Consider the following 25,046-nt stretch of genomic DNA (forward strand, 5'->3'; position numbering starts at 1 on the left):
GAGCCATAACAGATTTAAGAAACTAGGGTTTCAAATTCAAATCGAACAAAAAAAAAATGGTAACAAAATCGAAGAAGGTACCAGTCTTCTCCACCAAATCAACAACTTTCTCCAGCAAATCGAAGAAACAGAACCTTGGATTTTCGTAGAAGTAAGAATTTATCGGAAACAACCACAAACTTCACCAAACTCTACACCGAAAAATAAAAAATAACTCCAAAATTGTCCGTCAAGGGTAACATCGGACGACGGTCGATGCTCCGATTCACCCAAATTCGGGCTCTGATACCATGTTACGCACAAGGATCGAAGCAATTTGATGAAATGAAGGGGTGAACCCCATGCTTACCAAGAGAGAGAAAATATGGACTCTTATTTTAGATGTGTCTCTTACGGAGAGAATCTGAATATTTTAGAACTATACATTTTTATATACAACTAATAAAAATGGCTATCCCTGTAAAAGAAAAGGCTACACTTGTAAGTTAACTTGTATGTACAGCTAAGTACTTCAAGTTGGGCCTTCAGTTTTGTGTTGGGCCGTTGGACCACTTGTAACTTCAACAGTTTCTACGTAAAATATTCAAATTGAGAGAAGTTTTATTTGTATTTCTTATTATGTCAATACTCCAGTGCTTCATAGCATTACATATATATATAGTCTATGCACGCGCGAGTGGCTAGGTACATTTTTTGGTAGGTTTAACGTCATCTGTATTTATTTAGACTTGTTCTGATGTATTGAATTCTAAATAGGGAGATTGTGACTTGCATATTCAGGGTTATTTCCTTCTCGGTGTTGTGTACTCCATTGAATTCTCTTTTTGTAAGGTGTCTCCGACTCCGTGGATGATAATTTCTCATATAATTAGTGGGTTTACAGAGGATATCCACCGATGACAAACATCTTCGTTTTGCATACTGCTACTTGATAGTGTCGGTGCATAAGACACTTGGTAGAAAAGATTCATTAGCAGAAGTTGGTACCTTTCTAGGACAGATTAGAACTATTTCCTCTTAAGATAGTTTGAACTTCGAAGCACCTGCATGGGAAATACACTTGGCAACTAATTTAAAGGATAAACTAGAACTTTTTATTTTGTAGATGGTGATAACTGTCTGTCCCGCATATAGCAGGTAATAGTTTCTAATTTCGTTATTGGAATTTTGTAGTAGTTGATTGTTGGGAAAAATTAGGGGAAAAGAAATGAAATATATTGTGCAATAGAAAATTTAGACCTGAGAAGAACCGAAATAGAAAGCAGCATTTTCACCCCATAAGTACCATTTTCTTTAAAAATATCAGCAGACTATTTCCTTATGTCATGATTCTTTTTCTTTTATTTCGTAGACTTTTTTAAATGTTTGTAGAACTATCTTGACTTGGTTACCTCCTGGAATCTTCTGAAAATTACTTAATTTTTTTATTATAAAATGCTTCTGGAAGATAATTGTGATTTTCATTATTACATTTGTTGAGGTTTTATTTTTAAGATGTAATATTCTTAAAATGAGGGTGAATGGGAAATGGAGGAAAAATGAAATTTTGAGTAAAATTTTAAGTTTTCCCCTCTTAACAATGAGACATTGTCCCATATTGGAAGTGGAAGACATTTTTGGTGGGTATATATATAATTGCTCTTCTTGTAGCTCTTAACGAGTTAAGAAGAAAGCAAGCCTCGCGCCGTCGTCGTCGCTCGCTCGCTCGGCTCGGCTTCGGCTACGGCTATGGCTACGGCTACGGCTTCGGCTTCGGCTTCGGCTTCGGCTTCGGCTTCGGATTTGGTCAAATGATTGATTGATTAATTTTTTGGACCAAATTTATTTGTTAATAGTAAATATTAACGTAAGATTATCCGTATTTGTAACGGATATTTTCCAATCCGTGTATTGATAATTTGGCAGCCGGATAATGGTCTTCCCACCATGAAGTGCTTGCTCCACAAACATGTAATGCTTGCTCCACCATGAAGGGTGGACGTTTGGTCTTGCACTCCTTCTTGGCTGCTATATATATGAGCAGCAAATGTTGAAGAAAGATACTCAACTCAACATACAATTCGCTCAACAAATTGGCTATACATTGCACTCCTTCCTCTCAGAACTTCCATACGTTTTTCTGAGTATATACTCCTTCGTTCTGCATTGTTTTTTAACTTCAAACAAAGCAACTGTAAGTGTGATTTGCTACCGAACTTTGTGTTCGCCGAAACACTGGGGTTTGAAGTACCGCTACACCAGTGTGTTATTCGTTCTATCCTGGGAGGAAATAATCCATTACCTTGGGTACTAGGAGGGGATTAAATTCCTTAAGGAAACACTGTGAATTCAGTGGGCTCGAATTCATTATTATTGTTTCATTACGTTAACTTATATTTTGCAGAATTAATATTTACAAATACAGGAATATTGACCGGGAATAACAATCTTAAGGAATTTAATATTTATTTCTGTACTTGTGTTATTCTTATTATTCTGCAAACTAAAACCTTTGTGGTTTGTGTACTCCCGTTTTGGAGAGTTAAGCCTTCGTGGCGTTTTGTTGGATATTAAAATCTACGTGATTTTTACTCCAGTTTGAAAACGTGTATTAAACGTTTGTTTGTGTCATTCTTTTCTGAAAAAGATGATGACTGAAAACGAAAACCAAGTTGTTCCGATGGCGACTGCCAATGCAACACCGGCGTTGGCACCGGCAGAAAAACCCGAAAAATTTTCCGGGATTGATTTCAAACGCTGGCAGCAGAAGATGTTCTTCTACTTAACTACGTTATGTCTACAGAAGTTCATCAAGGAAGATGTTCCTGATCTGCCGGATAAAACTCCAGATAATGAACGCTTTCTCGTGATTGAAGCGTGGAAGCATTCTGATTTTTTATGCAAGAATTATATTCTTAGCGGACTGGATGATAATCTGTATAATGTATACAGTAGCATGGAGACATCCAAAGAATTGTGGAATGCGCTTGAAAAGAAATATAAGACTGAAGATGCCGGGATGAAGAAATTCATTGCCGCAAAATTTCTGGACTACAAAATGATAGATAGCAAGTCTGTTATTACTCAAGTCCAGGAATTGCAAGTGATTATTCATGATCTACTTGCTGAAGGTCTTGTAATCAACGAAGCATTCCAAGTAGCAGCAATGATTGAGAAGTTGCCTCCGTTGTGGAAGGACTTCAAAAATTATTTGAAACACAAACGAAAGGAAATGTCCCTTGAAGATCTCATTGTTCGGTTGAGAATCGAAGAGGACAATAAAGCTGCTGAAAGGAGAGGCCGTGGAAATTCAACAATAATGGGAGCAAATATTGTTGAAGCTAACAAAAAGAGGAAGAAGGCTTCTGGTCCGAAATACAACCCAAGCAAGAAGCGGTTCAGTGGAAACTGCTACAACTGTGGGAAAACCGGACACAAATCTACGGAGTGTCGTGCTCCGAAGAAAGACAAGAAAAGGGGTCAAGCAAACATGGTAGTAAACCATGATGATGTTGATAACTTGTGTGCCATGCTCTCTGAATGTAACTTGGTGGGAAATCCTAAACTGTGGTGGTTTGATTCAGGAGCCACTCGCCATGTTTGTGCAGTTAGAGAGGCTTTTGCTACCTATGCTCTTGCTGAACCCGGAGAGACAGTTTATATGGGAAATGCTTCAACAGCAAAAGTTGAAGGATATGGGAAGGTATTTCTAAAAATGACTTCTGGCAAGGTCATGACTTTGAACAATGTCCTTCATGTTCCCGAAATGAGAAAGAATTTAGTCTCTACTGGACTTCTTGTTAAGCACGGTTTTAAGTGCGTTTTTGTATCCAACAAGGTTGTAATTAGTAAGAATGGAATATTTGTGGGAAAAGGTTACCTCACCGAGGGCCTTTTCAATCTAAATGTAATGGTTGTTGAAAATAATAATAATATTTCAGCTTCTTCTTACTTACTTGAGTCAAATGATTTATGGCATGTACGTTTGGGTCATGTCAATTATAAAACCTTGCGGAAAATGATTAACTTGGAAGTACTGCCCAAGTTTGAATGCGAAAAATCAAAATGTCAAATATGTGTGGAATGTAAGTATGTTAAACATCCTTATAAGTCAGTTGAAAGGAATTCAAATCCTTTAGACTTAATTCACACAGATATTTGTGACATGAAGTCAATACCATCTCGCGGTGGAAAGAAGTATTTCATAACTTTTATTGACGATGGTACTCGATATTGCTATGTTTACTTACTGAATAGTAAAGATGAAGCAATAGACGCATTCAGGCAATACAAAAATGAAGTTGAAACGCAACTTAACAAGAAAGTAAAAATGATAAGAAGTGATAGGGGTGGTGAATATGAATCTCCTTTTGAAGAAATATGTTTAGAATATGGAATTATTCATCAAACAACAGCCCCTTACACGCCCCAATCTAATGGGATTGCGGAAAGAAAGAATCGCACATTAAAGGAGATGATGAATGCGTTGTTGATAAGTTCTGGTTTGCCACAGAACTTGTGGGGGGAAGCCATTCTTACGGCTAATCGAATATTAAATCGAGTGCCCCATAGCAAAACACAATCCATTCCTTATGAACAATGGAAAGGAAGGAAGCCCAACTTGAATTATTTTAAAGTGTGGGGATGTTTGGCAAAAGTGCAAGTTCCTAAACCCAAAAGGGTAAAGATAGGACCGAAAACCGTTGATTGTGTTTTCATAGGATATGCGACAAATAGTAAAGCATATCGATTTCTGGTTCATAAATCAGAAAATCCCGACATTCATAATAATACGGTTATAGAATCAGATAATGCTGAGTTTTTTGAAAATATATATCCGTATAAAAAGGAATGTGAGTCGTTTGGTGAAGGATCTAAATGACCTCGGGAAGAAACAAAAGAAAGTATATGTAATCAGGAGAATCCAAGACGTAGTAAACGTCAAAGAACGTCTACTTCATTTGGACCAGATTTTGTGACTTTCTTATTGGAGAATGAGCCTCAAACATTTAAAGAAGCTATGACTTCTTCGGAATCATTGTTTTGGAAAGAGGCAGTCAATAGTGAAATAGAATCCATATTGAACAACCATACATGGGAATTGGTTGATCTTCCTCCTGGAAATAAACCTTTGGGTTCTAAATGGATTTTTAAGAGAAAAATCAAAGATGATGGCACTATTGATAAATTCAAGGCAAGGCTCGTAGTCAAAGGGTATAGACAACGAGAAGGTCTAGACTACTTTGATACATACTCTCCAGTTACAAGAATTACGTCCATACGGATGTTAGTAGCATTAGCTGCAGTGTATGGTCTTGAAATTCATCAAATGGATGTTAAGACGGCCTTCTTAAATGGAGAGTTGGAGGAAGAAATTTACATGGAACAACCTGAAGGGTTTGTGGTTCCAGGTAAAGAAAAGAAGGTATGTAGACTTGTTAAGTCTCTTTACGGACTAAAACAAGCACCCAAACAATGGCATGCGAAATTTGACCAAACAATGTTGTCAAATGGTTTTAAGATAAATGAATGTGATAAATGCGTGTACATTAAAAATGTTCCAAATCACATAGTCATTGTTTGCCTATATGTGGATGATATGTTGATAATGAGTAATGACATTGCCAACATAAATGCTACTAAGCGTATGCTCAATAGCAAGTTTGATATGAAAGACTTGGGAGTTGCTGATTTAATTCTGGGAATTAAGATCAATAAAACTCCTCAAGGTCTGGCATTGTCACAATCTCATTATATTAAGACAGTACTTGAAAAATTCAAGCACTTGGGCTTTAAAGTTGCAAAGACTCCAATTGACGTGAATCTTGCATTAGCAAAGAACAAAGGCCAAAGCATATCACAATTGGATTATGCTCGTGTATTGGGATGCTTAATGTATATCATGAATTGTACACGACCAGACATAGCTTGTGCTATAAGTAAACTGAGTCGATATACGAGCAATCCAGGCCAATCTCATTGGATGGCAATGAAACGAGTTTTGGGATATTTAGAACATACCCAGAACTTTGAATTGCACTACAGTAATTTCCCTGCGGTGATTGAGGGATACTGTGATGCAAATTGGATCACCGGTTCAACTGATTCTAAGTCCACGAGTGGATATGTATTCACTATTGGTGGAGGAGCGGTATCTTGGAAGTCGTCCAAACAAACATGTATTGCCCGCTCTACAATGGAGGCTGAATTCATAGCCTTAGATAAAGCCGGTGAAGAAGCTGAATGGCTCCAGAATTTCTTGGAAGACATTCCATTTTGGCCCAAACCGTTGGCACCAATATGCATACATTGTGATAGTCAAGCGGCAATTGGAAGGGCTGGGAGCGTCATGTATAACGGTAAATCTCGTCATATACGACGAAGACATAAAACCGTTAGGCAATTACTCTCTAGAGGAATTATCACAATTGACTATGTAAAGTCAAGTGATAATGTGTCGGATCCACTTACAAAAGGCCTAACTAGAGAGGTAGTTGAGAAATCATCAAGGGGAATGGGGCTATGGCCGAGAACAAGTCATTGTGGCGGTAACTCTACCTAGAAGACTGGAGATCCCAAGATCTAGGTTCAAAGAGATCAAACAAAGTCATTAATGACGGTTCAACATTGTCAAATAAAATTTTAGTCCATTCTCGTGATGAGACAATGTTCAGTACCAAGGATAAAGCATTAAGGCTTTTTAATGATTTCTAAATTTGATACGGGATATATCAAATAGTGTATCTACAGGATGACACGTTTAAGGAATCACCTATTTAAGTGTGAAGTGTGAGCCGCTTCAAGGAGAACTTTGTAAGGCCAGTTCTCTACGCACTTATGAAACCAGGCGGTGTTCATGGCTGAAACGAACACAACAATGAGAACCAAAGACGGTTAAGGGTTGATTGTGTGACTTATGGTTGTCTAGGTATACACCAAAGATCGACGGTTCAAAGATATCAAATCTACCGATTGACCGAGTATATCCGACATAAGTTTACTACGGAAAGTTCAAAGGGAAACCTACTTATCCAGATGCAATTAATCCTTGCTTGTAAATCACACAGTTTTCCATGCATACTTCCGTGATATAGCCATTCCCCATTCATGTGGGGGATTGTTGAGGTTTTATTTTTAAGATGTAATATTCTTAAAATGAGGGTGAATGGGAAATGGAGGGAAAATAAAATTTTGAGTAAAATTTTAAGTTTCCCCTCTTAACAATGAGACATTGTCCCATATTGGAAGTGGAAGACATTTTTGGTGGGTATATATATAATTGCTCTTCTTGTAGCTCTTAAAGAGTTAAGAAGAAAGCAAGCCTCGCGCCGTCGTCGCTCGCTCGCTCGGCTCGGCTTCGGCTACGGCTACGGCTACGGCTTCGGCTTCGGCTTCGGCTTCGGCTTCGGATTTGGATTTGGATTTGGTCAAATGATCGATTGATTGATTAATTTTTTGGACCAAATTTATTTGTTAATAGTAAATATTAACGTAAGATTATCCGTATTTATAACGGATATTTTTCAATCCGTGTATTGATAATTTGGCAGCCGGATAATGGTCTTCCCACCATGAAGTGCTTGCTCCACAAACATGTAATGCTTGCTCCACCATGAAGGGTGGACGTTTGGTCTTGCACTCCTTCTTGGCTGCTATATATATGAGCAGCAAATGTTGAAGAAAGATACTCAACTCAACATACAATTCGCTCAACAAATTGGCTATACATTGCACTCCTTCCTCTCAGAACTTCCATACGTTTTTCTGAGTATATACTCCTTCGTTCTGCATTGTTTTTTAACTTCAAACAAAGCAACTGTAAGTGTGATTTGCTACCGAACTTTGTGTTCGCCGAAACACTGGGGTTTGAAGTACCGCTACACCAGTGTGTTATTCGTTCTATCCTGGGAGGAAATAATCCATTACCTTGGGTACTAGGAGGGGATTAAATTCCTTAAGGAAACACTGTGAATTCAGTGGGCTCGAATTTATTATTATTGTTTCATTACGTTAACTTATATTTTGCAGAATTAATATTTACAAATACAGGAATATTGACCGGGAATAACAACATTTGCAGGCTTATGGTGTTAAAAATTAGCTCCAAGTTCGAACTCCGACGGTTTTGCCGTACCACTGGGGCTGTTGCAGTTGTAAGCATGCTGGTGTTATATAGAGCCCACACAAATATGTATTAAGAATCACACATATTAATACACATGTAAAACATGTATGTGTATTTATATATGCACACACCTGTATGTCTGTGTGCGCGCGCTCGAGCGGGCAGAAGAGTTCATTTCTGTTTATCCTAATATTCTTGTTTGATTGTGAGAACAGGTGAAGCTTAGCCAGCCAAATCCAGATGACCTCGGCTATGTTGATTCTGTTTCAGTGGAGGAAATCAGTGGTGCTAGGGTAATATTCATCTTTGTTCAATTTACAGTCAAAATCTTATAGGTCTTGTTTGCATTAGTAGTACCTTTGATTCCTTATATTTGCAACAGGTTACAGTTGTGAGGAATGAAGAAGTTGGAAATTCTGTCTCCACTATTGTTTTGCGAGGAAGCACTGATAGTATCTTGGATGACCTTGAAAGAGTAGTTGATGATGGCGTAAATACATACAAGGTAGCCAAAGTAGAAGAGGAAATTCACCTAATAGCTACTAATGGAAGCATTATGATTTATCTTTAAAAAACGTCCCTTTCACTGTGTTGGGATACATTTTATTGTTGGACATTGGAGATTAGGTACATTTCGAATATACGTTGCTACAGATGGAAGATCTATTGGGATCTGACTTTTGTTGCTTTATGTTTGTACCAGGCAATGTGCAGGGACAGTCGGATTGTACTTGGGGCTGCTGCAACTGAAATTGAGTTGGCAAGAAAACTGAAAGAATTTTCTTGCAAAGAAACTGGGTATTGTTTCTGTTGCTTTTGCAATGCAGATGAGCTCTCCCTTCCTGCTGCGTGCACTTACTCTTGTTCTGTGTAACATCACACTAATTACTTTCGAAATGGTTCCTAAGACGCTAGCTGAGAATGCTGGCCTCAATGCAATGGAAATTATATCATCCTTGTATGCTGAACATGCATCTGGAAACATTAAAGTGGGCATTAACTTGGAGAGAGGTGTCTCTGAGGATGTTTCCACCATGAATGTATGGGACCTCCATGTCACCAAGTAAGCTGCCTTTTCCACCGGTTACTGCAACCTGCTATTTTTATTTTGTTCAATGAGTGGAGGAAAGGTTTTACTTGGACATTGAACATCTATCTTGAAATGTGACAGCCTAAACTTGACGTATGTGGTTCACACTCAATTGTAATTGCTGAAGTGAATCACTTATAAAAAATAAAGCAATTGCTGCAGTGAAAGAGGTCTCACCTAGCTCATTATTGATTTCACTCTTCATTTTGTATATATCCTGACAATTAAAGTATTTTTAGTTGAATATTGTTTCTCGACTAAATTTCTTCATAAAAGATTTGATTGTTGTGATGCAATTCCCATTCCTCATGACTGATGCCTCCCCCTAAACAGGTTCTTTGCTCTAAAATATGCTGCGGATGCCGTTTGCACAGTGCTTCGGGTAGACCAGGTAATCAGCTATTAGTCATTCATAAACTTATGTAGCACAATGAATAATAGTAAAGTTTGGAGTTTGGAATGAGGGGAAAAAGCTGCTAATCTACCAACATTATAATAAGGAAAATTGCGGCTCTCCAAAATGCTGATCGACATGAAATTATCACTAATTCTCTTTTGCTTGATGAATCGTCATTTATTAAATTTTGTCTTCATTTTGAAGTCTTTTAACCTTTATGCATTCTCTTTAAATTTTGTATATTGTTCAGATTATTATGGCAAAACCAGCTGGTGGTCCAAGCAGGAGAGATCAACCGGCAGGGTTGGAAGAGGATTGAATCTTTATTCACATCATATTATGTCGAGTCTTCTTTCATATCAATGCATGATACATCTTCTCTGGGCTTGGTTTCTTTCTTTTTTATATTTTTGACTTTATTTTCTTGTTAAGAGAATGACTCAACAAAATTTTGATAACTTTGGAACTGTTTGTATATGCCACTTATATTACACTTGCTTAGGTTGGTGCCAAAAGCTGTAGTCCGTTGGGTTCCTCCGGTGATCTTGGGTACTGTAAGCAAATTGGGTGTCGTTTGCTGTATGTTAGCAGTCTGTGATAGCATTGTCAATTTGTATGCGAGAGCAGAACCCTGCACTCGAACAATTCTTTTTGTTCTGGTGACTCGTCAGGGAGCATCATTGGTTTGAAACACTAATGATCCAAGCTGTTTTGGCACTGTCCTGTGTTGAGAGTATTTTGAAATATATCTCTATTTATACTTGTTTTTCTCACACACGTGGACACCTATACGTTTGTATGGTTCGACTTGTAAAACAGATTTCTGCTGGATTCGAATTAGATCCCTACGGGTTGAGGTCAGACCGTTACTTCTAAAAGTTTGCTGCTTTGAGAGTATCTGAACGTCATCCCAATATCTATAAGCCACTTCATTCCCCTTCATGTACCCAAAAGAACCTCAAACAGAGATTTTTGCTCTAAAGCACTCTCCAATTAATCTGAAACTGTTCCTTTTTATCTCTTGAATGCTGCATTATAGGATCAATAATGATACAGAAGTACTCTATGTTTCTGACATAATCCAACACTAAATCTCAAATTCTTAACCAAATAAAGTATCCGTAAATCCTTAAGTATCACATTTTGAAACTTGAATCCACTAGAACCATTCTCGAGAGTCACCTACTGTCACGACCCGAAATTTCCCACCGACGGGACCGTGATAGCGCCTAACATTTCACTTGTCAGGCAAACCAATGTTAGAAAATCGTTAAACTAATTCCTTATTTCCATTCAGTAAATAACAATAATTAACTAAGATGAAATAAAATAAGTACGGAATATTATAAAACTGTATTAATTACTACCACCCGGATCTGGAGTCACAATTCACGAGCATTCTAGAATTTACTACAAGTAATAGTCTGAAAGAAATACAATTGTCTGAATGAAAGAAAACAACAGTGACATAAAAAAGGTAGACGAAGACTTCAAGGTCTGTGAACGCCGACAGATTTACCTTGAGTCTCCGGACAGCGGACCAATAGCAAAACCTCGATCAACCTGAGTCGGTATCAAAGTCTGCACAGAAAGTGCAGAGTACAGCATCAGTACAACCGACCCCATGTACTGGTAAGTGTTGAGCCTAACCCCGACGAAGTAGTGACGAGGCTAGGACAAGACACCCACATATAACCTGAACAGTATAATCATGCTAGTGGCAACAACAGTAAATAAAGAAATAACGCAGAAATAATGGGAAGGGAACATACAGTGGGGGAATACAACATAAAGAGTGAGAATAATGAAAAGACAGAATTAAACCGAAAATCCTTAAACGAATTGAGCAATTAAAACAGCAAGGAAAACTGCACGGCATCACCCTTCGTGCTTTTACTCTCAACCTCACCAAATAAATAAATAGAACGACATGGCATCACCCTTCGTATATTTACTCTAAACCTCACCAAATAAATAAATAGAACGGCACGGCATCACCCTTCGTGCATTAAACCTCTCATAATATACACTGCATTACCCTTCGTGCTTTAAACCTCTCATAATATACACGACATCACCCTTCGTGCTTTACACTCTTCCTCACAATATAAATAATGCATGCACAGCATCACCCTTCGTGCTTTACACTCCTCCTCACCAATCACAGAATCAATAACAACGGATAGATAAGAGTATCACAAAGAAACTAGTATTTTACCCATAATCAATAGCACAATGTAATCTCAACCTTGAATTAATATTCGAAAGTTACCAAATCTCAGTGAAACCAGATATGAGTCACCCAACATTTCAAATAACCCGCTAAGCATGGATAGTAGAATTTAAGGCTACAAAATAGACAATAATAGAATTTCACTCGCATGCTATGACTCGACAACGACGCATAGATGCTCGTCACTTCACCTATACATCGTATTTAACAACCAAACACGTAGCAAATGAACACATAATACCTATTCCTTCAAGCCAAAGTTAGACACGACACTTACCTCGCTCCGAAGGCCACATAATTCTCAATCACAACTTTTCCTTTGGAATTCACCTCCAAACCACTCGTATCTATTCAAAAATGACTCAATAATATCAAACATTGCTAAAGGAATCAAGTTTAATGAATAATTACAGATTTCTCAAATTTTTCCTCCAAAAAGTCAAAAATCGACCCCGGGCCCACTTGGTCAAAATTCGATGTTCGGATCAAAATCCATTTACCCATTCATCCCCGAGCCCGAATATGTAATTAGTTTTGAAATCCGACCTCAAATTGGGGTCTAAATCCTCAAATTTCTGAAATCCCTAGTTTCTACCATAACCCCTAATTCTACCATGAAAACTCTAGAATTTAGGTTGATAATTCATAAAATGTAATGGGTAATTGAAAGAAAATGGTTTAGAATCACTTGCCAACAATTTGGAGAAGAAATGGCTCTTGAAAAATCGCCTCTCACCGTTTGGTTTTTGAGAAAAATAAATTTTTGGCTAAAATCCCGTTTTTGGATTCTGTTAAGTGCTGGGCGACAGTGTTCATCGTGTTCGCGAAGGGTACTAGCTGCCAAGCCTTCACGTTCGCGAGACCCAGCTCGCGTTCGCAATGGTTACTCCCCCTGGCCTTCGTGTTCGCGAGGCATTGCTCGCATTCGCGATGAAGGAGCGACTGACTCCCCCTCCCCAATGCCTAACACTACACGTTCGCGATGGGCTTGTCACGTTTGCGAAGGGTAACACCCCCATCGCTTCGCATTCGTGACCAAGCCTTCGCGAAGAAGAAATCCCTGCCTCATCAGTTTACTCTTCGCGTTCGCGAGAGGACCTTCGCGAACGCGAAGAAGGATATGTGAGACACCAGAATCTACAGAAAACCAGATTTTTTCCAAGTCCAAAACATCCCGTGGCCTATCCGAAACTCACCCGAGCCCTCGGGGCTCCAAACCAAACATGCACACAAGTCTAAAAACATCATACGAACTTGCTCGCACGATCAAATCGCCAAAATAATACATAGAACTACGAATTTAGCACCAAATCAAATGAAATTCTCAAGAAAACTTTAAAATTTCTATTTTTTCAACTGGATGCCCGAATCACGTCAAATCAACTCCGTTTCTCACCAAATTTCACAGACACGTCTTAAATATCATAACGAACCTGTACCGGGCTTCGGATCTAACAATGCCAAATATCAATCAATTCTTAAAAACAAATAATTTTCAGACTTTTAGTTTTCATCAAAAATTCATAACTCAAGCTAGGGACCTCCGAATTCAATTCGCATACGCCCAGGTCCCATAATTCGATACGAACCTACCGGGACCGTCAAAGCACGGATCCGGACCTATTTACCAAAAATGTTGACCGAAGACAACAAAAATTAACTTTTAAGGCAAAAATTCTTATTTTCCTTAGTTTTCAACATAAAAGCTTTCCGGAAACCTGCCCGGACTGCGCACGCAAATCGAGTAGGGTAAAAATGATATTTGTAAGGCTTATGAGTTCAGATTCGAGTTTTAAGACATAAGATGACCTTTTGGGTCATCATATTCTCCACCTCTAAAACAACCGTTCGTCCTCGAACGGACATAGAAAAGTACCTGGGCTGGTGAAAAAGTGGGGATATCTACTCCGCATATCGGACTCGGACTCCCAAGTAGCTTCCTCAATAGGCTGACCTCTCCATTGCACTCGAACTGAAGGGTAACCTTTTGATCTCAACTGGCGAACTTGCCGGGCTAGAATTGCCACCGGCTCCTTCTCGTAAGTCAAATCCTTGTCCAACTGGACAGAGCTGAAATCTAACACATAGGACGGATCGCCGTGATACTTTCGAAGCATGGACACATGGAATACCGAATGAAAAACTGCTAAATTAGGTGGCAACGCAAGCTTGTAATCCACCCCTCCCACTCTCTCCAGAATCTCAAAAGGTCTGATATACCTAGGGCTCAACTTGCCCTTCTTTCCGAACTTCATTACACCCTTCATGGGTGATACCCGAAGTAACACTCTCTCTCCAATCATGAATGCAACATCACAAACTCTACGATGGGCATAACTCTTTTACCTGGACTGAGCTGTGTGAAGTCGATCCTGAATAATCTTGACCTTATCCAAGGCATCATGTACTAAGTCTGTGCCCAACAACCGAGCCTCTCCCGGCTCGAATCACCCAACTGGCGACCGACACCGCCTACCATATAATGCCTCATAGGGATCCGTGTGAATGCTCGACTGGTAGCTGTTGCTGTAGGCAAACTCTGCAAGGGGCAAGAACTGATCCCACGATCTTCCGAAGTCTATAACACAAGCGCGGAGCATATCCTCCAAGATGTGAATAGTACGCTCGGACTGCCCGTCCGTCTGAGGATGAAATGCTGTGCTCAACTCAAATCGCATACCCAACTCACGCTGAACTGCCCTCCAAAAGTGCGAGGTAAACTACGTAACTCGATCAGAAATGATAGACATGGGCACACCGTAAAGACGGACGATCTCACGAATATAAATCTCTGCCAACCGTTCCGAAGAATAGGTAATTACCACAGGAATGAAGTGCACTGACTTAGTCAGCCTATCCACAATGACCCAAACTACATCGAACTTCCTGTGAGTTCGTGTGAGTCCAACAACAAAATCCATAGTGATACGCTCCCACTTTCACTCAGAAATCTCTAACCTCTGAAGTAAACCACCAGGTCTCTGATGCTCACACTTCACCTGCTAGCAATTTAGGCACCGAGCTACATAGGCAACTATGTCCTTCTTCATTTGCCCCCACCAATAATGCTGTCTCAAGTCCTGGTACATCTTGGTAGCGCTCGGGTGAATAAAATACCGAGAACTGTGAGCCTCCTCAAGGATCAACTCACAAAATCCATCCACATTAGGCACACAAATACGACCCTGCATCCTCAAAACTCTGTCATCTCCAACAGTAACCTGCTTGGCACCACCGTGCCGCACTGTGTCTCTAAGGACAAGTAAATGAGGATCGTCATCCTGCCGATCTCTGATGCGCTCAAACAAAGAAGACCGAGCAACTATACAAGCTAGAACACGGCTGGGCTAAAAAATATCTAACCTAACAAACTGGTTGGCCAAAGCCTGAACATCCAATGCAAGCGGTCTCTCACCAACTGGAATATATGCAAGGCTACCCATACTGACTGACTTTCTACTCAAAGCGTCGGCTACCACGTTGGCCTTCCCGGGATGATATAATATGGTGATATCATAGTCTTTCAATAGCTCCAGCCACCTCCTCTGCCTCAAATAGAGTTCCTTCTTCTTGAACAAATATGCAAGCTCCGATGATCAGTGAATACCTCACATGGCACGCCGTAAAGATAGTGCCTCCAAATCTTCAGCGCGTGAACAATGGCTGCCACCTCCTTTGCTGTGGCCTTCGGTTCGTTCGTAAGGCACAAACCGGCCCCTCGAAGTCCGCCTGTCCGCGTCATAATCATCCTTTGATTTTTCCTTGTTCTTTTCTCATCCTTTGGTCGACGATGAAAAACCAACATGATCATCTTCGATCCTTATTTTTGATTCATACCGGTTGTGGACGTCCGCCCAGGTCGTTGCTTGAAACTCGAGTGGGCTCTTCTTCAGTTTCCTAGAAGCGTCTGAACCCTTCGGATTCAATCCTTTGGTGAATCGCTTGGGGTCTAAAGTTCCGTAATACTTTGGCATTTCAGGCATTTTGAACCGCTTCGGGATTAACTCTGGTGCCGTACTTGGCTTGTACGGCAATTGAGTATACTTCTTCGAGTCCGGACCTTTTAGCACTGGTGGCGCGCCCGGGATCTGGTCCATGCGGGCATTTACTTCCCTCGTGAATCGTAAAAATTCATTCTTGAAATAATCATTCTTGTTGTTGAGACCGGATCCGTTCCCCCTACCCCATCGGAGCCAATTTCACCCTAGGAGTGTTGTTGTCGATCCTCCATGTTGTTTGATTCGTGAGAATCCCGGGAGAAATCAGATCTCGTATGTTTGCATTATTTGAAGCTCCCGGCAGCACTTACTTCAACTCCGTCATAACTTTATCATATTGCATGAGGTGGCTTAGAATGATCGCATGTTGTTCTTGCAAGACCCTTACCGCGTCGACGACATGCTCCTCATCAGCGTCATCGGGAGTGGTCCCCCGAACATGTCGAGGATATTGCCTATCATGCACTGGTGTATCGTCACTCCCCTCGTTATGGGTGTCGCTGATTGAGTCCTCGGAATAAGGCTGATCCCCTCGAATCTCGGGGTTGTACATGTCGTTAACAGTGTTATCTGCCAATTCTTATGATTTTTTTTAGACAAAAAAATCAAAACATGTTAGTAAAAAAGGCAAGGATCAATTTAGTTACACGACTATCTAGGCCCCACGGTGGGCACCAAACTGTTTACCTGAAAAATGGTATAAATAAATTTATACGTGGTTTCCAGATAAGTGAATTAATTTGATCCCGAAATAAATAAATAATTGAAAAGTTACGCAATACTTAGCCTTAAGATATAGACGAAACAACAGAAGCAACAATTTCAGGAACAGGATTTTCGGGCACAACAACAAAAGAATCAAAAAATAAGAAGATAAGATTGGATTGAGCTTTGAATAAAATATAGTGCAAGTTTTCCAGAAAATTCATCTCCCTTACAATAACAACTGAGCTCACTATTTATAGCTATGAAGAAGGTCCTAGGGTCGTGCCCTTCTTTAATGTCAATTATGAGGGGCATTGATGAAGATATAACGGTGAACATAAATGTCAAATTCCTTATAACGGGTAACTGCTCTTAATGCTATGAATATTCTCTATTGAATGCTATCGGGAGAATAACACTTATCACATCTTTATGAGCATTATTCTTCCCGGTGACAAACGAAACAGTTGTCTTCAATCTTCAGTCATCCCCTGTCTTGAGTTCCACGTGTCCCTTTCTTGGACGGCCACATGTCATAACAGATTTTACCCTATACAATTTCCCAGCCACATTATTCACATGCCAAATAAAAGAAATGAAAAAAATAATTATCATATATTAACCTATATAACAATTTACATTGCTAAAAAATATGTTAAAACTTAAATGGCAATCTACATTCCTTGATTTCTGATCATTTATCGAGAGTAAGCCCCTCAATTTTGAAATTGAGTTTTTAGGTACGCGCTAACCCTCTTCCAATGGGGAATCATTGACCCATAAAACTGCACTTGCACTGATCTTTTTAGCCCCTCACGAGAAAAATCCAAGTCTCTGGCAACATCATAATCAACATTTTCTGGAGTTTCAAGCAGAGGCAATGCAACTGATCCATGGGACTCTAAGCTCCTTACCCATCCACGGAGCAGAAAATTCACGACCTGTACATGTAAAATCGCCTTCACATGTCTGAACTTACACTAATAATAACTTATAGACTATTCATTGTTTTCATTTGTATATCTCATGTTGCCCCAGAAAAAAACTGTCACAATCAAGAATCAGTCCAGTGCCAAGTGCCAGTGCCAACTTAAAATGTAAGCTATTTATCTTTGAAAGAATTACAAGCGCAGTTAAATCGACTTCAAAAGCAGTCTCAGAATGTTAACCAAAGATGATGAGAAAATTTATTTACTAAGCTTTTCCTTGCATTACTAAGCAAGAACGTGCATAAGCTCTTACAGTTGGCTATGATCCATGCACCAGTCAACGAACGTAAAAGCATAATGTAGGATGACTGAAGGGTCTGGGACAAGGCTCTTTCAGGAAGAAGACAAATTTACAGATTTTGTGGGTCTACGACAAGGCTCTTTCATGAAGGCAGGAGAAATTAACAGATTTGAGTGTCTGTGACATACCTCTGGAGCTTCATCATGGGGACAATGGCCGGCAGGGCTAATCTCATAATATGGAGCTTCAGGCAGTTGCCGTTTCACCTGTAAACCCCAAATAGGCTTCACCCATGGATCTTGTTTCCCATACATGAGACAGACAGGCACATTCTTCATTTGACACCTACGAAAATGTAAAAACTGGAAGCTTTGTAATCTTGTTTAGTAAAACTAGTGATAAATAAGCCAAGTGCAGCAATGTAATGCGTTGCTCTACCTACCCAGATAAAGCCTCTTCAAAAGAAACTTGTCCTCTAGGAGCAAACATTATTGAGGCAAAGGCTGCCGCTGCTGCAGGATGTTTTGCCGTCTCAAGTATCCGAGTGAAAACTTTATCAAACTTTGTGGTGTGATCAGCATAAACTTGTTTCAGTACCTTAGCAATAAATTCAGGACCACTAATTTTCTCCCATCTGAAAGCATAATAAAGCAGACGCATACATTTAGGGTACAACAGAAGGCAAACTTTTGTTTTTTTTTAAGACAAGCCGTAAAACAATCCTGAAGACTTCAAAAGAATAACTCACATTATGTTAAACCAAATAGCCAATGACACCATGCATTTTGTTTCATGTAAGTTACAACACGTAATAGACATATTAATTGAATAATATTTGGTTTCTGTAGGTCTTAACTGAATTTAAGAAAACTAGTTAACCTGACTTAAAAAGGCTCTCTACTTCAGGAGACAAGTTTACAGGCCTGAGGGAACTGCATAATAACATTCTTAAAAGAATCATATAACTTACAGAAGTTCTGTGAGCATTCTGACAGAGGTGGGAAGAGGAAAGCTCCCAGTCCAGGGAAATACTCTAGATAATCTTGGGGATTTAACAGGATTCGGAAAAAATCCCCAAAATGGTGTTGCGTTCAGCAAAGTTACACCTTTAACCAAATGAGGATAACGTGCTGCGAAGTAAATGGCAACATACCCACCAAGAGAATTCCCCACAATGTAAACTGGCTCTTTAATAACCTGCACCATAAGATCTGTTCGAGTTTATGTATTCCTCATGAGCTATAACTGATATAAATAAAGTTAAACCAACCAAAACTAAAAGACTTTGTCAGAAAAAGATATTTTTCCAAGCAATTTTATTTAGCCAAAATAAGACGAAGCCTCTATAAAAGTCTATTTTCCTATTATCACAAAATAAATCAAAAGCAGTAAAGAGCACCAGCAAAACAGATATGACCGCAGCAGAGTAATAGAATAGCAAGAAACTATACTCCAGGCAAATATACAAGACAGTAGAATAGCAACATGAGCAAACAGATCAATAAAAAGTTTAATAGCCTGGCTGCAATCAACACATCTGCTTAGAGGTAGTTTACATTATAGCAAACATTCAAACCAGGATACTTGACGCAAACGAGAAATTCCTACTGATAGGCTGGGATCAACTAAAGCCTTTCTTATCTTCTCACATCCACATCAAATCATCCTGAGGTAATAGAAGGTGTGTTGGTAACATTTGGTAGCTCAAGTTACTTCATAAACCGATGATGTTAGTTTTACAACTGTAAGAAAGAACCAGAAATAACTTCTTGATGCTAGGTCGTGAAGCACAGAGGATGCACCTGAAGGAATAAGGAACTGCCTAACCTCAGACTAAAATCATTCTCGGTTCAGTCATTTTCTAACTGTAACCGCAAAAAATCTGGTCATCACCATGCCAGCAAGAGTATAACTTCTTCCTGCCTTTCAGTCCAAAATCCAACAATTTTATGATAATTCATTTCTTGCTTGTCTGAATTAGTAGATAAATACAAGTCAAAGAAAAGACAAAACTGAGAATAAAGAGAGAGAGAGAGAGAGAGAGACTAGTGCCATGGAAGATAGCCTGCCACATATTATCATTCGATTGTCTACTGCATTAGGAAGAAGACATAATGTGATACATGAAAATGGAATCCTACTTAACAAAATTGATCAGTGTTTAAGAGCTGGGATTTTCTTTTCTTTGTCGGTTAAGAGCTGGGAAAACTCGTTGAATTTGTAACAAATAATTACTGGAAAAGTGCACCAAATTTAAATATCAAAGAAACAAATCCATGCCAACAAATTTTAATTCTAAATTCTTTACAAACATCGCAAAAAGTGAAAATATAAAGACACAAAGTACTACCTCTTCAATGAAATAGTGCACTTGCTCCTTCCATAAGTCAATAGAGTAGACAAGTTCTTTTGCCCAGGGTTTTGCTTCATCTCCAAAGCCCCACACATCTCCGTCAAGTTGTTCCTTGGACGTCGAGGTCAGATCTTCACATGGTAATGACTTCCCCTGGCCGAGAAAATCTATTGCCCATATTCTGTGATCACGGCCAAGATCCTTTAGCTGTTTTTCATAGTGAAAGGAACCAACACCAAAACCAGGAAGAAAAAGCACTGGTGGGGAATTAACATTTTCGCAACCTGATTTCTCATAATGAACATTCAATTTTGGCTTCCATTCCCAAAACCAACTGCTAATGGGAGCACCCAAATCACCTTTATTATCTTCGTCGGGCAAACCAGGAATGATAACCTTGGGTACTGATTTGCCAGCACCAGTCACGTCTTGCTTACCCTCTTTTCCATCAACTGCATAAGAGTTATAACTTTTACCCAAGGCACTTGAATCAAAATTATCAAATTCCTTGAATGCATTGATAGGGCAACAAATTCTGCTCCGATTTGGTCTCTTTATGCTAAACTGATCTGCACCAGAATACCCGAGCGCTCCCCGAGAAGGTTTAAATAGAACATAACACATCCTTTCCTCTTTTAATATGGGAAAACTTGCCTGATTTGAACCTGGACATTTACCCGTTGCTTTCCCTCTAACGTTTACAACGTAATAAAATGATGTAGAATGGCAAGATATAATTTCCATTCCTGAATCAACTTTCTGAAATGAAAAGATTCAAATCAAGAAAATACCATAACTAGCAATTATGTTATTGTTAAACAGAAATGTAACATGTAGAGCACAAGTAATTCGATGCACAATACCAATTCACCAAACAAAAAACAACAACAACAACAACAACAACAACAACAACAACAACAACCCCGTATAATCCCACTAGTGGGGTCTGGCGAGGGTAGTGTGTACGCAGACCTTACCCCTACCCTGGGGTAGAGAGGCTGTTTCCGATAGACCCTCGGCTCCCTCCCTCCAAGAACTCCCCACCTTGCTCTTGGGGTGACTCGAACTCACAACCTCTTGGTTGGAAGTGGAGAGTGCTCACCGAACAAAAAAGGAATCAGCAATTCACTTGCTAAGGTAAGGCCCCAAAATACAATTCCCTTACTTTAGTTCTAGCATATCAATATCAGATTCTTTTGGAATGTATTTGTTGGTTTTCATCATTAGTGCTGAAAACGAGTAATATCAAATAGTCAGACCAGTGGTTGATGTAGCTTATTAGCTATGAGTTCAATCGTACCTAGTGTTTTGACACGGTTTGAAAAATCACAAATATTTCAACAAATATTACCTTCTGAACTCATAATTTCAAAAGTCGATGCTAAGAACCTTAAAAGGTCGAGCCCATCCAAGTTAAAATCCTCAATCCGGCTCTAAGACAGACTATCTGTGATATTAATTAGAAAATCAGATTCATTGGCTACGGCACCAGTTCTACCACTTCTTTTTTAAAAGTGAAGTCACTCTTCATTCCATGTCATCACCAAAATAGAAAGAATAATGGCAGACCGATCTGAGGAAGTTAGAAGCATATCTACAAATTCTTCAGTACCCAAACAGAGTTTTGCATGTAGACGATAATTCAAACAAAAAAGTCCAATTTTTTAGTAATAAAAAATGATAAATATACGAAGAAGGAAGGAAAGAATATAATAGTACCACCTCTAATCAGATATCATTAGCAGAAGCTCCAAAACAGTGGGAAAGATGGTTAAATATTTCCTATTTCTCTGCTGAGTAGAGAGAAAAAGAAAACGAGAATAATCATGAAAATGTGTAGTAGAATTCAACTCTTTCTTTCCCACTATAATTTGCTTATTTTTGGTAATTCTTTCAGGCAGAATTTGGAATTAACGAAAAGGAAAAGGAGTGAACGGAAGGATTTGGTTTAATCGTTTGGGCCACCACGTGTCCGGTGATCATGGCTGCTGATTGGCGTTCCATATTTGTTCATGGGTTGCGGTGGGCCCACAGAAAGTGGGATTTTCAAAGGAGATTTGCAGACAATATAACAAAAGTGGTTCCTTTTATTTGGAGTTAGATTTAAAATACGTAGTCTCTTAAATATACTCTTGAGCAGTCTTAATCATTTAAATTTATCAAAAATGAGCATTTTTGGTTTTTGTCAAATATTTAACAAAATTTGAGTATTAGATTTAAGGGTGAAAATACATATTTAACCATAAACACCAGGATAGTCCAAAAACTATTACACCAAAAACTACACCAAATATTAGAAATAGACCAAAAAAAACAACCAAAACTGCACCTCAAGAACTATATCAAACATCATATATAGAACAAAATAGAAAAAACTATAAAATAAAATAAAAAACTTCAACTCCAAATGTGATTCTGATCACATCTTTATTATTTATCACATTTATATTAAATTTAACGGCTCGAGTTTGTTAAATATTTGACGCTAACAAAAATTGCTCACTACTAACAAAATCAAATAACCAAAAGTACGCTGGAGTACATGTAAGGACTAAACAAGTTCTTTCCCTCGAGGAAGACAGAGATGGTACGGAGTCAGATAGTGGGATTTCATTAGAACAATAGGGAAACATTGCGTGAAGCATTAAATAGATTTTAAAAGTTGCTCAGAAATTGCCCACATCGTGGTCTCGTGGAAAGATTACATGACCCATCAAACATGTCACGACCTAAAAAAGTTATGATGGCGTCTAACCGTACTCATTAGACAAATCAACTAACACAAATGCATCTCAACTCCATGATTTTCATAAAAATAATAAAGTTGAAATGCAAAATCCAATACATACTGTGGCAAAATTTGATGTCATAAGTCATGAGCAACAAAGAATAGAAATATATTACTGATATAAAGAAAAATATACAATCTATTTGAATATATATTAACATAAATACAGACTCTAGACTACCATGAACAAAGAGCAACTCACAACTAAAATATTGTTATATCTTCAATGCTCGCTTCGAACTCTGTAACATTTCAGCTCCAATATCTGCAAATAGTGTGCAGAAGTATAGTATGAGTATACTGACGTAGTACTCAGTAAGTATCCCGACTATTATTCAAAAAAATAGTGCCAAGGGTTTAATCAAAATATTCTCTTTTTAAACTGTGCAGTTCATATACATAGCAACAATAGAGAAATTTTCAAAACAATAACATAATAAGCTAATTACGGTCAAATAAAATATATCAATATGCACAGATATAACATATAAAGTAATGCACTCTATCGGCTAATTAACAAGTCCAATGCATGAACTGGTGCATCAAAATATCATATATATAATGATATCCACACAACTTTTATATGAAATTAAACCCGCTAACAAGTTCTGTGCATGTCTGTAATGCATCAAAATAACATATATAATAATATGCATTGGTATAACATATAAGAATGCATGAACAGATATAAAGAATCACTAAAACCATACAAAGCTTCTACTTTTATGATCGAACACTAGCGATATCATGATCAAACTAGAAACCTGACTATTTCTCATAAACCCGTGTATATGCCACCGAGAGAGAAACATGGAAGGGCTACTCGAGAGGGATAGATCCTTATCTATATACAAATAGGAACGTAAATCCTTTGCGTCCTATAGGAACATGATGTACATGCCTTAATTGATACCTCAATCGGAATGTGGATCCACATGCCTTAACAGGAACATAAAGTCACATGCCTTAACTGATATCTCAACAGGATCGTGAATTCACATGCCCTAATAGCTCAATATCTCATAATCATCTCACATAAGTAATAAAAATAATTTATGCTAACAAAGTGCATAAAAACATTGTATGATTGAGAAGTTTAACTATGTAAAATAGATACATGAGATTTATATAGATATACAAGCATATGAAGGATGCCTATAATATTATACAAGCATAAATAAGATGCTTAAGTAGTCCTACAATAACTAATCATAACATACTATCATATTGAACTAGCACGTGAGAGATGCCTAAAATATGATACTATTACGTGCAAAAGCACAAATAGTCATGAACGAGTAAGCAAGTAAAAACAAGTAGGGCAAGTAATGCATACGAAGCTATCATTCCATCCAAGCAAAGAAGACATGGAGTTCGCATATGTGCTCATCAACTTACATATATGTTACCCCAAACTCGTAGCACATAAAAAATAAGACAATTTATAAAATATTTCCCCGTTGAGGTCAAGTCTCAACTTACCTCAGTCCAACCTATCCTTTTCCTTCAAAAATCATCTTTCCTTGCTCCAAATGTATCAAACTATCCCAATTTGGCCCAAAGAATTCTCCACAATGTCCAACAAAGTTATAGGACTTAATTCACTAAGTAAAAGATGAGGTTTTAGGTCAAAGTTAAAAAGTCAACCCCGGAGACACCGAGTATGTTCTGAGAGAAATTCATGAAGGCACCTGCGAAAATCACTCGGGCGCCGAATCATTAGTTAAGAAAATAATTAGAGCCGGCTACTATTGGATCGACGTGGAATAGGACACGGAGGAGTTCGTATGAAAATGCGACGTATGTCAAAGGCATGCTCCGATGATTCATCAGCCCGGGGAGCTGCTACATTCGGTCTTGTCGCCCTGACCGTTCATGAACTTGGGGATGGACATCGTCGGCCCCCTTCCCTGGGCACCCGGTAAGGTTCAATTTATGTTGTTTATGACTGACTATTTTTTTAAATGGGTGAAAACCCAGGTGTTTGAGAAAGTCAGGGAGAAGGAATTCATCGATTTTATCTGGGAGCACATAATATGTCAGTTCGGAATGCCGGCCGAGATCGTGTGGGACAATGGGAAGCAGTTCATCGGCAGCAAAATAAGCAAGTTTCTCGAAGATCATAAGATCAAAAGAATCATGTCAACA

General features: G+C 38.7%; 1 protein-coding gene and 1 pseudogene across 2 annotated transcripts; one reads left to right on the forward strand and one right to left on the reverse strand.

The window, feature by feature from the left end:
* Positions 1-10,220, forward strand: part of LOC104120689 (T-complex protein 1 subunit theta-like) — a 29,112-nt pseudogene extending 18,892 nt beyond the window's left edge.
* A 6,457-nt stretch (positions 10,221-16,677) lies between these two features.
* On the reverse strand, positions 16,678-22,039 carry LOC104120687 (pheophytinase, chloroplastic-like). 2 transcript variants are annotated; one of them, XM_033652683.2, is made up of 6 exons: positions 21,830-22,039; positions 20,108-20,869; positions 18,728-18,954; positions 18,200-18,391; positions 17,946-18,102; positions 16,678-17,468 (listed from the first exon to the last, which is right to left on the reverse strand). In XM_033652683.2, exons 2-6 carry the CDS (start codon positions 20,852-20,854, stop codon positions 17,244-17,246), a joined length of 1,548 nt encoding a protein of 515 aa, XP_033508574.1. In that variant the 5' UTR covers positions 20,855-20,869; positions 21,830-22,039; the 3' UTR covers positions 16,678-17,243. The 2 variants fall into 2 exon arrangements, with proteins under 2 accessions (XP_033508574.1, XP_009630798.1); XM_009632503.4 differs by having other exon boundaries at positions 21,833-22,036.
* Between the last annotated feature and the right edge of the window lie 3,007 nt (positions 22,040-25,046).

This window comes from Nicotiana tomentosiformis, chromosome 12 (genome assembly GCF_000390325.3).
Source record: "Nicotiana tomentosiformis chromosome 12, ASM39032v3, whole genome shotgun sequence".
Lineage (NCBI taxonomy): Eukaryota > Viridiplantae > Streptophyta > Magnoliopsida > Solanales > Solanaceae > Nicotiana > Nicotiana tomentosiformis.